At 39.3% G+C, this 17,115-nt stretch overlaps 1 protein-coding gene across 1 annotated transcript; it reads right to left on the reverse strand.

The window, feature by feature from the left end:
• Nucleotides 1-746: 746 nt before the first annotated feature.
• haspin (histone H3 associated protein kinase) lies at nt 747-14,694 on the reverse strand. Its single transcript, XM_034687511.1, has 16 exons — nt 14,238-14,694; nt 11,881-12,015; nt 11,480-11,632; nt 10,031-10,144; nt 7,532-9,518; nt 5,418-5,559; nt 5,030-5,181; nt 4,651-4,839; nt 4,274-4,359; nt 4,108-4,170; nt 3,932-4,023; nt 3,679-3,758; nt 2,630-2,718; nt 1,714-1,856; nt 1,526-1,628; nt 747-1,139 (listed from the first exon to the last, which is right to left on the reverse strand). Exons 1-16 carry the CDS (start codon nt 14,381-14,383, stop codon nt 938-940), a joined length of 3,876 nt encoding a protein of 1,291 aa, XP_034543402.1. The 5' UTR covers nt 14,384-14,694; the 3' UTR covers nt 747-937.
• Between the last annotated feature and the right edge of the window lie 2,421 nt (nt 14,695-17,115).

Genomic DNA, 17,115 nt, shown 5'->3' on the forward strand with positions numbered 1-17,115 from the left:
GAACTTGTGGTCAATATTAAAGGAGATAATTTACAGTAATGGCAAGAAGTACAGCCCAAAAGAGCACCTTTGGGAAGCCATACAAGGTACAGCTCACAGTGTCAGCAAAGAAGTCATCAGAAACCTCACTAAATCAGTTTACCAGTGACCTCTGACCCTCACTGAAAGAAAAGGAGGTTATATTGGACATTAGAGAAACCCTTTAGATTTGAAATGTTTCAAAGACATTAACAGTTTTATTTTGTATACAAATGTAAAGAAAACTGTTGTTTTTGTTGAAGTTTGAATACAGTTGTAGTAAATATTATTATTTTAAATCAAAAGAACATTAAAAATAGTGCCTAGTTTTTAATTTTTACAAGTTATATGCTCTTATCTCCAACTTGCATAATAGTTTGGCATACTCATTTCTGCAGATTCTGCATTTATTTAAAAATACAGCTGAAAAGCATAATTTTAACCACACAGTTGAATAAATATATTCACTATCTGACTTCCTAACAAATTTGAAAACAACTGTTAACATAGTTTTTAAAATATTCACAAAAATGCAACTTTACATAATAATTTGGAACACGGTGTACACTCTAAGATGTGTTAAAAAAATCAAATACAAATTTATTAACAGTATTTTTTTTCTACATACATACTTAAAATGCATTAAAATGAACAACCAGACCTAAACAACTCTAGAAACAAGCAGCCAATACAAAAACAGTAGAAACAAACTTAAAGACACGTGAATACATGATTTTCAAAAGGCCATTTAATGACTGTTCTGTTTGTTGTGTACATTAAGTGACCTCCCGTCCCTGCTAACGGTCTCTACTTGACTGAGGTCGTCGTGGATGAAGGACAGATGAAGATGACCCTCTTCTTTCTAAAGATCAAAAAGCAGTCTGTATATGAGCATCCTCACATATGATGTGTTTACATGTTACTGAAACATGGGGCACTTTTGCAGCGCCTCGGTGGCAGAGCTGTACTGGAGGACGTTGTCATAGAAACGATTGAGCTCCTCTCTCGTGTCCTTGGCCCCCCTCCCTCCTGAGCCCCGATACTTCAGAGAGAGCAGCTTGGAGCACAGGTAGTGGAGCCACAGCACATTGGTATGGGGATGGTAGGTACTCCAGTCGTTTCTGGAACGGACATACAAGGAGAAGGATTAATAACACATTGACTGAGGTATTAATAAAATATTGTTTATAAGCAGGGTTATCAATAAAAAAAATAAAAAAAAAATTCCCTTATAGTAGTATATCTAAGTTATAAAAAAAGACATGTCCCATCATAAAAACCTCAATGAGCTCAAAAGTGAGCTACTCATTGAGTGAAGTAATACCAGACCTGGTGTTTTGTAACTGAGCTGCTGACTTGTATTTCTAGATGACATATTGATTAATCAGAGCCAAAGTCAAAGTCTGGTAGTGTGTCTACTGTCCTAAGTGTGTACATAGCACAGAGGCACTCCAGTAACACCTGGCTCACTGGTTGTTTTGAAAAATCTGGTAATGGAGACACTGACCCATTCTCCTGTCTCATCAATCTGTAGATGTCAAACTGGTAATCTCCCTGACCCATGAAAAGCTCCTCATCATTGGAGATATCACAGGACACGGTCAGATCATCTGCAGAGAATAAAACATGTGCTCTTTACTGTTCATGATGTTAAGAGGGATGAAGATTTTGTGTGAGCAGAAAAAAGCATCTGACCGATTTCTAGCCTGGAGAGCGAGTAGTCGATGATGCGAACCAGCACCCCTCTGGTTTCCAAAGAGTGGACTGTTCCATTCAGGAGGAAGCTTCCTGCCTTCTGCTTGGTGGTTTTTACAAGCACATTGCCCCAATGGAGGTCCCTGAAGTAAACAGCACAGGGGGATAAAGTTGCTGTTACCAGACACCAACAAAGCATCCATCACTTTGGCACCACTTACACACACCATCTGTGTCACTGCTCACACTCTAAGTGTGATACATTTCACCCCCGATGAGGTCAACTTCAACAAGCATCAAATTTAACATGTGCAACAAAACTCAACTATATGTTGTCCGAGGCACCAGCAGTTCAAATATAATATTGTACACTGGGAGCTAAAAGTAGCTAAAAATGTCAATAATGGAGTTTGAGCATACATAGTTTGATACATATCAACCCTACATATCCACTAACATCATAGAAACCCAGAGAGTTGAATTAGTCATTAATCACAAAACAGATTTACCAACTAAATTACATTTTGCTTTATGAGACTGTTTATTTTAAGTGAATGCAGAAAACATGTGGTTCCAGCTTTCCAGATTTATATATCTGCTGATTTGCTCCTTCTTTTATGACACCAAACAGAACACATTTGCATTCTAGTGCTTATTTCTGGACACAAGACAGCTCAAGATATCACACAGGGCTCTTTGAAACATTGATGGAATTTATATTGGGATATCCTACTTTATACAGACTTCCTGTACTATTTATCATATGATGTCTGTCTTGGTGTGCCAACGGGCCTTGCTTTATAGTGTGTGTGTGCATGTGTATGTGTATGTGTATGTGCGTGTGGGTGTGTGTGTGTGTGTGTGTGTGTGTGTGTGTGTGTGTGTGTGTGTGTGCGTGTGTGTGCATTTAGTCTACCTATGCTCAAAGTTGAGCTCCTGCTCAGCAACAGCCAATGCAGCAGTGACCTGATGAAGGATGCTCTTCGCCACCACCAACGATGCCAGCTGTAGAACATAACACAAGCTTGAATGGAAGACCGCATTTGTACTCTAGTAAAACAGAGCTAACTTAAAGGTTATGGGTCAGAGGAAATGTAGTTAATACTCTGCATTTACAGAAACTAAGGTAGGTACTGCCTGCTACATATTGCGTTTGAATTTAGTTTGTAGTATGACTGTTCTGCTGAACTGTGTTGCAGTACGCTGGGCCAGATTTCACTGGATTTCCAGTTTTGGAAAGCGGAAGTAAACAACGGCCAAGCTGATAGATAAACTGCTTCTTTAACATCACTTATGATTTAAAAAGTTAAGAAGTGGTTTATTTGGAATCATATAATTCCCACAGCATCTAAAAACTGAGTTCCCCCTGTCAAAAAAAATGTGAAATGAGCGCTGTGCATTATGGGAAACAGACTGGTCCGATGCATAATGAGAAATTTTCCCGAATCAGTAGACATCCGGGGAGTTTTGGCATACTGCAGATTTTGCTCTTTTTTTACATTTTGGCCAAATCAGTACGTACTGCTAGTATGGTAGGTGGTTTCGAAAACAGCCTAAGTTTTAGATTTCCTGCTTCATCTTTTCAGCATGCTGATTTATGATCACACTGATATTAAGTACACATAACCTCACTATAAGAACATTACTTAGCATTCTAATGTTTTAAAATGGTATACTAAGGAAAGTGCTATAGTGCTTACCATTTTGCAATAATCAAACTGGCATAAAGGAGGAGACACACCCAAATGCACTTCATAAAAAAAAATTCCGACCATTTAGAAGAAAATTGGAACCAAAAAATACAAAATAATTACCCCAAGTGGGCGGCCACTTTACTTTTTTTCCAGAGGGAAAAAGGATGTTTTTCATCCCTCAATGACAGAACTGATGAAAGCTCAACATAGTGCAGTGCAACACTGAGCACAAAGGTATTGAGCCGCTTTCACTTGTATGTGGTGCACTTACCGTCCCATTACTGTTCTCAAGGTCGCTGCCTCCAAACTCAAACTCCAGGATAATAAACAGCTGATCCGTTTCAAAGAAATCTAAATGAAAAAAGAGAGACAGGATGAGATACATAAACACAAAAACCAAGTCTGCAGCATCTGTTGAAAGACTATTAACTAAAGAAAATGAATGCTGTACTGCAATTTCCTGCATTAAGAGAAAGTGTACTTAATGTGAATTAAATAAAAAAAAAGGCTCCTCTGTTGCTGACCTGGTCGGTCGTTCTCTGAGCCTTTCTTCTGGTCAAAGGTGTCCCAGGCTTTCAGGAAGTCTGGAGGGTAGCAGCCTTGCACACAGTGGAGACTATGAGAGAAAGAGTCATATCACATTAACATTCAAAACTACCAACAGACACTCATGGACATTAAGAGCAATAAAGATACATACTTGTTGAGTCCGATAAATCCATGAGTCTGATTCTGCCGCTTCTCTTTCAGGCTGCTCAGCTCCCTGGCAGAACACAAAAACACAACATGCTGTTTACTCAGAAATCAAAGTGATTCCATTATCATTATCATTCGGACTGGACAACACCCTGGTGTGCACTGCTTACTTTGAGATGATAATCTCATGAAGAATCTCTCCAAACGTCTTCTGATCTTCTCCGTTCACCTTCTCACTGCCCTCTAGTGGAATTATCTGTCAGGATCAGAACAAGTCTTTACTGCAGAATACAGACATACCACACACACACACCTTTACAATGAGTAATATGACAAATGTTAGCTATTGAACAACAGTATGGTTTCCTTGCATTTGACAAACTTAATATTTGATTCCTTGGCTGAAACATTCACCCTTGACCCCAAACAGAAACATGAAATAAAATAGTTCTAAATCAAAGTATTTGCTTATTTCCTCATGCTTTCTATTTCCCACAGCTTTCTTCAGCAAATGACTGCTATAAATGGCAGCTCTAAAGCCCCTTACTTTGAGTGCCACAGTGTCTCCTGCAGAATTGGTGGTGGAGAAGACCTCGCCAAAGGTCCCCTCTCCGATCTTCACACACTTCTTCATACGCTGAGGGAGGATACACTCCTCCCAGGGCAGAGGGCGCGACTGTCCACACTCGGCATACACCTTCTCTGCATCCGGCAGATCTTCCTCCTCACGTACAGCCTGAGAGAAAGACAGGGGAGCAAGAGGTAACACATGCAGACAGTGAGCAGTACAAACTTAAAATTCAGAATTCAGAATTATGTTAGTACAGTCAGTATGTTATTCTGCTTCTTGATGGACACTTGACATAAGAAAGTTGGCAGCCTGTCTACCCTTGTCTGTCTTTAATGGCTGTAAAAGTGTGTTGTACCAGAGAACTGCAGCTCAGCAGCTGCGGCTGCGGGCGTTTGGAGCGCGGTGTCCGAAAGGGTGTAGCAAAGAGATCCTGGCTGACATCTGCCAGCTCTGTTCTTCCAGGAGTGCTTGACATGGAGAGGCGAAGACTCCTCGGAGTGAGTAGCACTAAAGAAAAGGGAAAGAAGGGGGAAGGCAGAAAATCAAATGAATAAAAACAGGGGAAGGAAAACTGTAAAAACTTTGTCATTAAACTTGCAACATTTAACTTCAGTAAAAAGGTGTTTCAATCGAGAGTAGTTGGGAACAATTAACAGCTTAATGGCATTGTGTGAGTGTGTGAGTGTGTGAGTGTGTGAGTGTGTGAGTGTGTGAGCGTGCGTGCGTGCGTCTGCATATATTACCCATGCCCCTGCGATGAACAGAGAGGGCAGCTTTGAGTCGGCTCCAGGTTTGCGTGTTGGGTGTCAAGTCAGCCAACAGGGACGAGAGGTTGTGCCGATTTGCTCTCGCAGGGGTGGAGAAATTCATAGTCCCCATCAGTTCCTAACCACAGGGTAGATATCAGCATACATGTGTCAATAATGCAAACCAATAAACACAACAACTTTTAGAAACCCAACAGACACCATGTCCAGAATTTTGCTCTGGGTTAACTCATTAGGGATGGCAATGCATAAACTTTACTGAAACATTTAATAGTCAAATGTTCATTTCCACTGAGGGTAAAATTAAATGAGACTAAGTGCGACCTTTTGTAAGGTATTGTATCAAAACATTCAGTGGTCTTGGTTGTGTAAGACGTTTTTCCAGTGGTATCAGTTCATTTTTCTTAATTTGTTTTCTTTTGAAACAGTTGAGTTATCCAAATATATTGAAGCTAGGGTTGTCAGCACTGTTTGCGATGGATTCAAGTCTGATATAAACATGTTATACTTTTCTTTTCTTTTTTGGCTTGCCATTTTGTCCTATGCACACTGTAAACTTTAAGAACTTAAGAGGAATCTTGACAGCTTAGTTGGTAGGGTTGCAAAGGGGTGGAAAATTTCCAGTAAATTTCCATGAGAAGTTATGCTGGGGAATATTGGAAATATTCCAAATTTGAAACTTTCCGTGGGAATTATGGGAATTTATGGGAATTAATGGGAATTGAGGGTAATTTAATGGAAAGGTGTCATATCCAAGCCTAAATATTTGAATTTGATATAAGCAGACATCCATCCAAAATAGAAATCATCTGTGCATGTGATGGTGGACTGCACAGTGCATGTAGGGGGTGTGGTCTCAATAGCCCTACAGTAAGGAATAGCATAGATATTTAACTGTGCTTGCATCAAATCTGGTTGATATAGTCAGGATTATCTCCAACTATATCTAAGTTCCATATTAAGAGCCAACCTTCAATTTAGTAAATTCCTGGTTTATTCCCATAAATTCCTGTTAATTCCCGTGGAAAGTTTCCAACTTTGAAAATTCCCGGAATTTTGCAGCCCTATTAGTTGGAAAATGAGAAGTATTCATTTGATTCCCATATCAAGACACTGGTAGGAGTTGCTTTACATTGCTTATATAGACTTAAAAACTGTTATGAAATACAAAACAGTGGAATTTTGAACATGAGATTAATGCAATTAATTTCCATTAGCCATTGAAAATCATTTTTAAAAAGTTGATTTTTTGACAGCCCAAATTTAAACCTGACATCAGAAATACAGAAAAACACAAGAAATTAATAATAGACATCGGACATTACTTGATGTTTAAACGTGTTCTCAGGAAATGGCTTTTATATCATATGCAATCACACTTTTCTTAAACAGGACTGGTGTGTGTTTCAGCATTAGGGTTGCAAAATTCCGTGAATTTTCAAAGTTGGAAACTTTCCATGGGAATTAACGGGAATAAAGGGAATTTACTAAATGAAGGTTGGCTCTTAATAGGGAACTTAAATATAGTTGGGTAAAATGTATTTTAGACCACCTGGTGGAAGGGACTTTGTAAATCTGAGGTCCTTGGACCTATAGCCTCCATCATACTGCAGATCCCACCATCATCAGCAGCCTCAGAGCGCAAGTGGCCCTTGTTCGGTAACACGCACACAAGGTATTCATTTAACATTGTGAATGGGACATTGTTGGGATTGCAGTTTTGTTAATTTTTGAATGGTTTGGGTCAGGGGGGATGAGTAATTTTTACTGAACGTTCATGTTTTTGTTCTTTAATGTAAGAATTGATTGTTCAATAAACTATTTAACACTTGATGAAGTTCTACTTACAAATAAATCTGTTTTAATCGTATTATTTTGGATGGATTTCTGTGTATAACAAAACTAATATTTATGCTTGGAAATGATACCTTTCCATGAAATTAATTTCAATTCCCAGTTATTTCCCATAATTTCCATGGAAAGTTTTCAATTTGGAATATTTCCAAAATTCCCCCGCTTAACTTCCCATGGAAATTTACTGGAAATTTTCCACCCCTTTGCAACCCTATTCAGCATTGCTGTGATCTCACCTTTGGCTGTTTGGGTTGTGTGGAGATCAGCTCGTTGATGCTGCAGTCTATGGCTTTGCTGCTCCTGCACATGTGTGTGCTGTCTTTGCTTTTCCAACGACTCACACTCAGGCCGCTGACACACGCCTTCCTGGTTGTCCCAGGCCGGTCGGCAGACGTGCTCCTCCTTTTCTTTTCTTTAGCAGCATGTGATGCCTTTTTTCTTTTATGGGGAGCAGCTTCCTCTCTGTCTGAAACAATCCTGTCTTCTGAAGTATTGGAGTCGTTTTTTCTCACTCTCATTGCTGAAGTGTCTTCATTACTGTGATTAATGTCACTCTCAGACTGCTGCTCTGTCTTTGTCTGGTCGTCACTGGCTGAGCCTGACACATCTGCTGCTGATTTAAGTATTGTGCCTTTAAGCTTACGGATTTCTTTCAGCTGTGTTAAAGTTAATCTCTTCATCTGAACAGTGACTATATCTGTTAGACATTTCTCCTTCAGCAGTGCTTTGTACACAGCTGCCCTTTCCTCTCTTTCAGTATCATTAGACTTTATCTGGGCTTCAGTACTGCTGCTGTTACCTGACTGCATAACAGATGCCATCATCGTCTCAGTGACCTCTTCTGAACATGTAACACCTTCAGGGTAATTTTCAGAGGTGTTAGCGTCTGTTTTAGAAGATTTCTCATCAAAAGCCAAATGTGCATCTTGAGGCTGCATGAGCTCTTTGAGTTGCTGAACAATCACTGGTGACAAGGCAGATTTCTGGAGGACAACTGTGCATTTCTTCGTAGGACATTTGTCTTTCACTGCTGCAGCCTCCTCTTCAGAAAACAATGTTTGCACAGGGCTGTTTGGTAGTAGCTGTGTGCCCATTATAAACTCAACACTGCTGTCTGTGTGCTGGTTTGATGCTGGCTGCTCTGTGCTGTCTTCCTTTGAGGATGAGTTTTCAACTGACGGCATACAGTCCGCTAATGATGAGCTGTTGGTGCTGTGACTTTCAGTCACTGGAGCTGCATGTTCAGGAGACTCAAAACTTTCCGCTGAATGTAAATAATCCCTGGTTTCATTAGATGCATGATCACATGAAGTCTGAAGGCTGTGCTCAGAGGGTGGGTGTTCATTTGTTCGGTGGACTGAGCTTGACTGTTCCAAACAGGAGGAGTAGGTTGTTTGACTGCAGAGCTGAGTCATAGTGAGTAAGTCCAATCTCTCCAGCTGCACTGTGCAGCGATCGGTCAAACAGTGCTCCTTCAGAGCCTCTATCAGCCACTCTAATCCTCCTGCTGCCGACACAAAACAACTGCTAAGTTCACTGCCATCGGTAGAGAGCAGATTCAGACTCTGTAGTAATTCTCTATCATTCTTGATATTTGTGTCTTCGCTGCTGCTTTTGGATTCTTCTCTAGAGCCACTTACCGTGGGCTCCATAAATAAATCACTAGAAGGTTCTGGCGCCCCAAGGCTTGAATGCAGCTTTGCTTTTGAGTGAAGCCCAATGGGTGGTGCAGAACATTGAGGGGGTGTGGGTTGTCCTGGGGAACACAGCTCTTTCTGGAATGCACTCATGACATCTATGCAGCTTACTGACACTGATGCAGAAGGGGAGCACTGATCAATGATGGTTAGGGGTTTAAGGCATTGCCGTTTGCTTAAGGGGCCTGCTGAGGGTGTTGAGCAGAAGATTGGTCTCCTGGAGCCGGGTCCCAGGCTGCGATCTGCTGACTCATTAAGGGAGATCTCTCGGAAGGGGACAGTGGCAAAGCTGACAGTTCCTGTAGCATTCATTGAGTTCTCCGCACTTGACACCAGAAATGCTGGGGGGATCCTCCTCCTGCTCTTCCTCCTTGAAGACTGAGAAATCATGCACGAACCAAATGCTCTAGAGGCAAAGTCATCAGAGGAGTTGAGTATACTGGATGTTGCTAGAGGGACTTTAGGTTTGGCAGTAACAGGCCGTCTGCGGCGAGTTACAAAGCGGCTAGCAGAGGGAGCACAAACACTGAGAAGAGGGAGAAGAGGAAGAAAGTCAGCAGTGCTTTTTTTTTAGGTCAATGACTGAAGACCTTCAAAGGGTGATTTTACTGGAAACAGCTCTGCATCAAAACATGGTATGATGCTGAATGAGTAAGGATTCAAATCATAAAGACGGAAAAAAAACTCTGCAGACCTCTTTATGATATCCAGAAACAAGATTTGCAGCTTTGTAAACCACAACAATTGCTATGTAAAGAATAGAAATACACTTCCCAAACCAAACAACGCTACCACAAATGACTGACTGCTGCAGTATGTTTCTCCAACAGTGTCACTTTACAGCCACAGCTGAGCCAAGCTAAACTTTAGCCAAAGATTTCCTTTTGCAATGACTCTCCATATTGGACCCCACACCCCCACACTCTCTCTTTCCAACTAATTCAGGGGTCTGAATTTTTTCATGCAGAGTCAAACGTCTGGCTTAAAGAGTTTAGAAATAAACGCTGAAATCAACAGATGTAATGGCTGAACACTTACTTTGAGTCGCTCTTCATTTGAGGTGAATTGACTTGACATTTTGTAGTGGATCCCTCACTCTCGTTGGAAAGTGAGACTTTCTGTCCTGTTTGCTTCATTGTAACTCTGCTTTTCCTGTTGACAAAGACATCAAGCTCATTTAAGAAATACACAAAAGTTAAGGTAGGCAACTTTAGAGGAGTACAGACCAGCATCCTACCAGGTTTATTTTTTTAAACAGTGTATTATTACCTTTTTTTGAGTTTAGATGATTTTGAAAAATGAGGCAGAAAAGCCTCTAAAAGTGGCATCACAAGCCTGGTCCCAGCATGCTTTGAGCAGAAGGCTGGACTGTTGTAATACACAATAGATGGGGGCTAGTTTTCGATAGTGCCTATTTTTAAACTGTATCTGCTGTTAGTGGGTATACATCCAGGGTGTAAAATTAACACCCACAAAGCGCCAATGGCGGGTAAAAAAATGAGTTTGGCCTGTAAAACAAAAACACACCTGCGAGTGGCAAATGGAAAATTTTGTTTTGCATGTGAGGTTTTGTTTTCATACTTTCGCCCATTTCTGCCGACTGTCAGGCTTTTTTGACTATCGTGGCGCGCTTTAATTTGGTGTGTCTGGAACGGCGTGACGTCAGCTAATGGAGTTCTATTTGTTCCCTTTGCTTGAAGAAGCACGGCGCGAAGAGCGTTTTGAGGGCGTGAAGCCACCACAAACAAAAAGGGCAAAGAGGCAGGAGACGACCAAGAAGAGGAACAGACAGCTAATACGACGTTTCAAAGAAAACTGGAAAATTGACGACACTGGCCAACTCGGTCCTGGCTGACTTACGACCGGACGAACCACACCATGAGCTGAAGCCTTTGCCGCAGCCTTTTGCCTTTTTTAAATTGGATTTTCATAATAAAAGCATACAGTAATTATTTTAAATCTAATAAGGCAGGATTTTTTTATTTCGTTGATGAAAAAATATTTTTGGCCGGTAAATTTTTGGAGGTCACTAGCCAATGGCAGATGAGGTAAAAGGTAAATTTTACTGCACATGAACAGATATGATTGAAAATGGAAGGTTGTTTTGTAAATTTGTACAATGTAATTAGTGCACACTTAAAAATAGTGTAATGAAGGCCGGAAAGACTTTGATTCTTCCTTTCTCTTTCGCTTTATTTTAAATAATGAAGATTAATTTGGGTCCCTGGCTCGGATGTGGAATAACAACAAAAACGGCTAACTGAAAAAACAAAACCCACTGGGATCATTTATTGGCTAAATTCTTATTTCTAACACCTGATTTCCAGTGCAGTCCAGTGCATTACACTCTTAAGCTGTTAAGTTATTTCACATGTTTACTTAGAGACTGTTCTGGTAATAGAAAAAAAAGAAGACGAAGAGAATCAATGAATATGAGTGATCCTTTGTCTTTTCACAGTGTGTTCTGTTCATAGTGATTGTACAGACCTGGTCATCTTGCTCTGCTGAGCTGGCTTAGGACCATGAGGAGAGGGCCCGTAGCTGTTCTCCTCATCACTGCTGGTCTCTGTCAGACATGCCATGGCTTTTGCTTTGGCAAGACGGGCTGCTCTCCCTCTGGGAACACTTGTCTTCTTTGCTCTTATAACAAAGAAAGAATTTTTAACAACTGATAGGCAAGGCAAGATAAAGAGCATGAGCAATATGGTGAAAGGAAAACAGCACTTTTAGACATTTACTGCTGCAAATAAACTCGGATCTGGTATTGACTCTGTTTTTATAAAAGCTGTAATGCAGTCAAATTGGTTCAGTGATAACTTATTGGAAACGTACATCAATGAAACATTGTTATCACCCAAAACTGTCTGCTACATGTTTTTCTTACTGACCTGGTTGTCTTGTTCTTAGGCTGTGGACAGGAATGAGACGGCATATTCTCCTCATCACCGCTGGTCAGACACAGTATGGCCTTCTTTCTAGGTGGGCGCACCACTCTGCGTTTGGCAACACTACACATCCTCTCTCTAGAGCAAGAAAATACAGATGACAACATTAGGAGAGATTGGATAAGGATATGCTAAAAAAAACAAGGGAAAATTTGTCAGGAAAGATCATTGTCCCAGAATGGTTCAAATATAACGTATTTCTTTAAGATGAACTATCAGCATGCTTCAGTAGTTGTTCAACTTTGGCAATGACATCAGCCGCCAGGGGACTATTTTGATTGAGATGTTATCTCAGTGCAGTCAATCAAGAATTTCTACAGAAAAAGAATAACAGTTATACTGATTTTTGACAGCAAGTAAAATACATGATCTAATTATCTTTCTTTTATTTTTACACTCAGCATTTATTTTCAAAGGTTCAAGTAAGTCTGGTTTTAATAAAAAATTCAAATCCCAAAACACTGTCCGAGTCTGATCTTTGTTGTCAAACCTCAATGAAATTGCTTATTGTCTTTTAATGTTGACTTGAGCTGATGTCAGTGTGCTTTCAGTGCATACATGTCCTGATGTAGTTGACATTGATATAAATCACTTGGTTAGACTATAATCTATCCTGATTCAACTTGTAGGAAAGTCACTGGAAAGCATTGTTACGCAGCCCTTCTAGCCTCTGCTTCTAACTGAGGTATCAAGTTCAGGTGTCTCTATGTTATGCAGAATACAATCTTTTCTATCCTTTCATGAATTCAACACAACTTGGCACACTTTTACTCCTGAGTGCTGATTAGATAAAGACTTTTACCAAATCTCACAGAAGACTTCTGTCTGACGAATACTAAGAAACCCAGAGAGACGATGACATTTGATCTATTCTATACATCTGAACATTTTCTTTGATGTTGTTTATTCAGAGCATAAATCATTATTTATTTATTTTTTAACATTCTTTTTTATTGATTTTCCCATTGAAAACAATAGGTCAGTACATCTTAACATACTTTTTGCATAGTTGGTCTAATAGTCACATCCAGCATTCATCAGTCCAGCATAGTACAGTTGTATTGTACATTAGTAGAACAATCCTTAAGTATCTTCATTATAAATTGCACTTAATATTTAGAAGATTTAGGTTTCTCCCATGTTCTTTTAAAAAGATGAACTCTTCCTCCAATACAGTATCTCAACTTCTCCAAAGTGAAAACATCAGATATCAGAGACTTCCAAAATATAATAGATGGAGATTCATCTCCCACCCACTTTGTCTTTATAGCCTTCCTTGCCAACATTAAAATAAACTGAATTATTTCATTTTGTGTCCTCAAAAAAGAGTCTGGTACACTTCCAAGTAGGCACAAAAGTGGTCTAGGAGGCAGATTTTGCCCCATCATTGCACTGATTTCTCCACATACTGCCTCCCAGAATAATTGAACCTTTTCACACTCCCAGAGACACTGTATTCAAGTTCCAGTATTGGGGAGGCTCCTGCTGTAAACTTACTGTAAATATATGGAGAGATATAAACATTGCTATAGAGACAGGGAGACACAGACAGACATGGCTGCCCAGAGAGGAGCGTCTAAGTGCTCACTGCTCTACAGGGGACATAGAGACAGAGATGCACTTCCTCCTCCACTGCAGCAAGTTCTCTTTACTAAGAGATGCCCACTACAGGGACATTACTAAAATGGTACCAAACTTCCCAACATTAACCCCAGAAGAGAAACTGTCAGTTCTCCTGGGGGAAGGGTCATTAGCTCCTCTACGTGCTAAATGTGATGAATATAATATGTAATGAATATGGTGTGTGATAAATGTATATATGGTGAGTGTAGTGTGTTGTGAATATATATAATGTATTGTATGAATTTATGTGCTTTGGCAATAACATCTCTTTGTTCATGCCAATAAAGCAAATTTGAATTGAATTGAATTATAAACATTATGTAATATATTGTATTGCAATTCTATATATTTGTTGCATATTGAAATCCTGGAGGGCAGCTTCAGAGCTTCCCCCCCCCATGTCTCTTCATCTATTGTCACATTTAGGAGTCTACACCATGATGTTCTTAGTGGTGCAAGGTAAATAAATCATTCTTTCAAATAAAGAAACATGACCATAAAAAGAAACCGTCAAATAGTAAGCTTTGACATAAACTGTCATGAAATGAGTCTATGATTGACCTTAAAAACACACTTACACAAAAGCCTCACGAAAACACACATGAAACAGATTTAATGACAGAGGAATCTCAACACAACACAACCACACTCATGGCCTCCTGTCGATGCGGACTTACCGTGATGGTTCAAACACGGACACGTCCCCGTCTGTTGACAGGGTGCTCTCGAAGGCCTGCTTACGGTTCTCTGGTGAAATCCAGGCAGACAGTTTTCGAGTCTGCTTACCGTATGTCTTCAGGTATACCGGCTTTAATGGCTTCATTTCCAAAATAAGTGTTATAACCGTATTAGAGAGATAAACGTCGGCCAGAGGACAAAGGGGTGTTTTAGGGATTCAAGTAACCGGAGAAAACGTAGATATCCGTCATTCAAGATTAGCAGGATACGGTTCTCAAAACTAAGCTCTACTGTACGATGAATACAAAGGTCTGAAATTAGTGACACTAACCGAAAATACGCTTTTAACCCATGCCCTTGACTTCTGAGTGTTGTCTTTTAACTTTTTTGTTTCTCGCTCATCACAGCCCTGGATCAGCCTTGAATCCACCAGGCCCGCTTCTTGTTCAAACTGCAAGGACACCGTTGATTGGTCAATAACAGTCGGAGAAATCAGGACAGCGCCACCTGGCGGATTGGAGTCATTACAGCTCGGAGATAGAAGACAGAGAGGCTGAATGAGTGCACATCAGTCTATGGTGCCATACAGAATATAGACCAGGGGCGTCAAACTCATTTCAGTTCAGGGGCAACAAACAGCCCAAGTTGATCTGAAGTGGGCCGGACTAGTAAAATAATAACCTATAATTAACAACAACTCTAGATTTGTCCCTTTGTTTTAGTGCAAAAAAGTACAAGTACATTCTGAAAATGTTCACATTTAATGAACTATCTTTCTCCAAAAACAGCTGTTAATATGTTTTGCCTTGATGAGTCTCATAGTGGGGCTGAATATTTTAATCTTTAAGCTCTGAAACCTGCTGTGAACACACCATACACACAGGTTACCCATTCACCGACACACAGAGTGTAATGTTGAATGCAAAAGAACAGAGATTATAATATAATGGAGAAGGTAAAGTTGATTATTTTGGACCCCTCAGCTCCAGCATGAACAGTTTGCTTGCTGGACAGTGTTGTATGCAGGGGTGTAGTGCTAGTGTTAGTAGTTAGTGGATCATCTTACAGTGCTCTAAAAAGTCTTTAAGAATCTCAACTGGATTATGCGAACAGCAAGTGATCTATTTTCTCACTTTGAGAAAAAAAGTCTTGGAGCATCGTTCAGGGCGCTCCGTCAGCACTATGATTTTATGCTACCCCAAGAGGATAAATTTGAAATGGTAGTTACTTTTATTGAAAAAATGCACTTAATGTCTTCTCTCTAATTTTTTCACTTTGCAAAGTCGTTCCGCAGGCTGGATTGGAACTTCTGATGGGCCGGTTTTGGCCCGCGGGCCGCACGTTTGACACCCCTACCATAGACAAGTTTTTATTCTTTGAATACAGTGTGATCTTTTATTAAACATTATCTCAATTGAAGTAGAAAAAGGGGTTCCGTTTCTGCCAAAAGTCCTACATCAAGTTCACTGCACATGTTAATGTACGTTTCTCTTTTTATCACTCTACCTTAGGATGTGACGCAACTATTCTGTCTGTTACTCAATAAGATATATATCTCTAAAGGCATAGTATGTTTCTTTCATCATCATCACTGTGATTATGTTAATTTTAATAAGTTAAATCAATCTCTGAGTGGTACACACAGTTTTTAACAATTACATTTTATCAATCAACAGTGAACCACTAAAGACTCCTGTGATACATCACATACATGTGCAATCCTTGAGTTCCAGTGCAATATCTCAACAACCGCGTGCAGTATTATAATCTATTCTATAACATATTTCATTAGTATATTCATCCACTAAAATGTGCACTCTGGCTTAAGCTAATTCATTTATTTATACCTTAAAAGTACTTCTATACCTTTCTTTGTACAGATAGTATTTTTAATTTAGAATTTTTAAGGTTAGTTTTTAGGTTTCTATATTTATTGTCCTTACTGTTTTGTTGTTAAGTACCAGTGTTCCATTCACCACATCAAATTCCTTGTGTGTGCAAGCTCACTTGGCAATAAAGATTTCTTCATTCTTGATTCTTGATCATCACAATTGTCAAATAAATGTAAGCATTTCTAATGTAATACACATTGGTGCATTTAATAACATAATTCCCTGCTTATTTTCTATACATTGATCAGTTGTATCAACTGCTCTGTATTTGTCATTGTAATGTTATTTGTCAGATGTTATTCTTATTAACAAGATACAGAAACAGTTTGTTTTTCGTTGGTTTTTCACATTTGTTTTAATGTTCATTAAGAAATACCAACATTTTTAAATACTCCATAATATATTTATATGTATGTCTTTCTATGTTATCTTGTTTAAAGCCTACATATCTTTCTTTCTGCTTATAAGCTATTTTTTTAAATGTGTAAGAAGACAGAGAGAAACTGTTTTGTCATTTTCCTTGTATGTGTTTGACATTTGCAATAGTTGTAATTATAACTACCAATTAACCAACTTAAATTAAATACAATGCACCCATATAGGAGTTAATCTATTTGTGTGTGACCCTTTGAACGCATATTGCCGTTCAAGTTCAACTAATAATGTAGTACTTGGATGTAACCACCAGGTGTCAGCATTTACCAGACTGTGTTCTGTACTTCAATTAATGAGCCCTTATGCCTTTTACATGCTTATTGTTTATATTGGCGTATTTATCCAGATTTATACGTAAACAACACATTTCTGTTTTTTTTTAACCCAGTGTATGCTTATCACAATAGTTTAGATAATATTGACAAATTGACAGAGCAATCTTTGACTCTTGGTAAGAAAAAAGGTGAAGTCACCTATGTCACTTTATTTCCTGTTATTAGTTATCTAGATATTTTACACAAAAGGTTAAGGTTCCTTTGTTTATTTATGC

The sequence above is a fragment of the Notolabrus celidotus genome, chromosome 7 (assembly GCF_009762535.1).
Source record: "Notolabrus celidotus isolate fNotCel1 chromosome 7, fNotCel1.pri, whole genome shotgun sequence".
Lineage (NCBI taxonomy): Eukaryota > Metazoa > Chordata > Actinopteri > Labriformes > Labridae > Notolabrus > Notolabrus celidotus.

Bases quoted from the DNA above. Each gene is read 5' to 3' on its own strand.
- haspin (XM_034687511.1), bottom strand. From the start codon at position 14,383: ATGAAGCCATTAAAGCCGGTATACCTGAAGACATACGGTAAGCAGACT. The intron at 5,560-7,531 runs GTGAGATCACAG...CCCTGTGGTTAG, and splicing joins CACAACCCAAACAGCCAAAG to GAACTGATGGGGACTATGAA. The intron at 3,759-3,931 runs GTCAGCAACAGA...TTTTTCATTTAG, and splicing joins CTCAGAGAACGACCGACCAG to ATTTCTTTGAAACGGATCAG.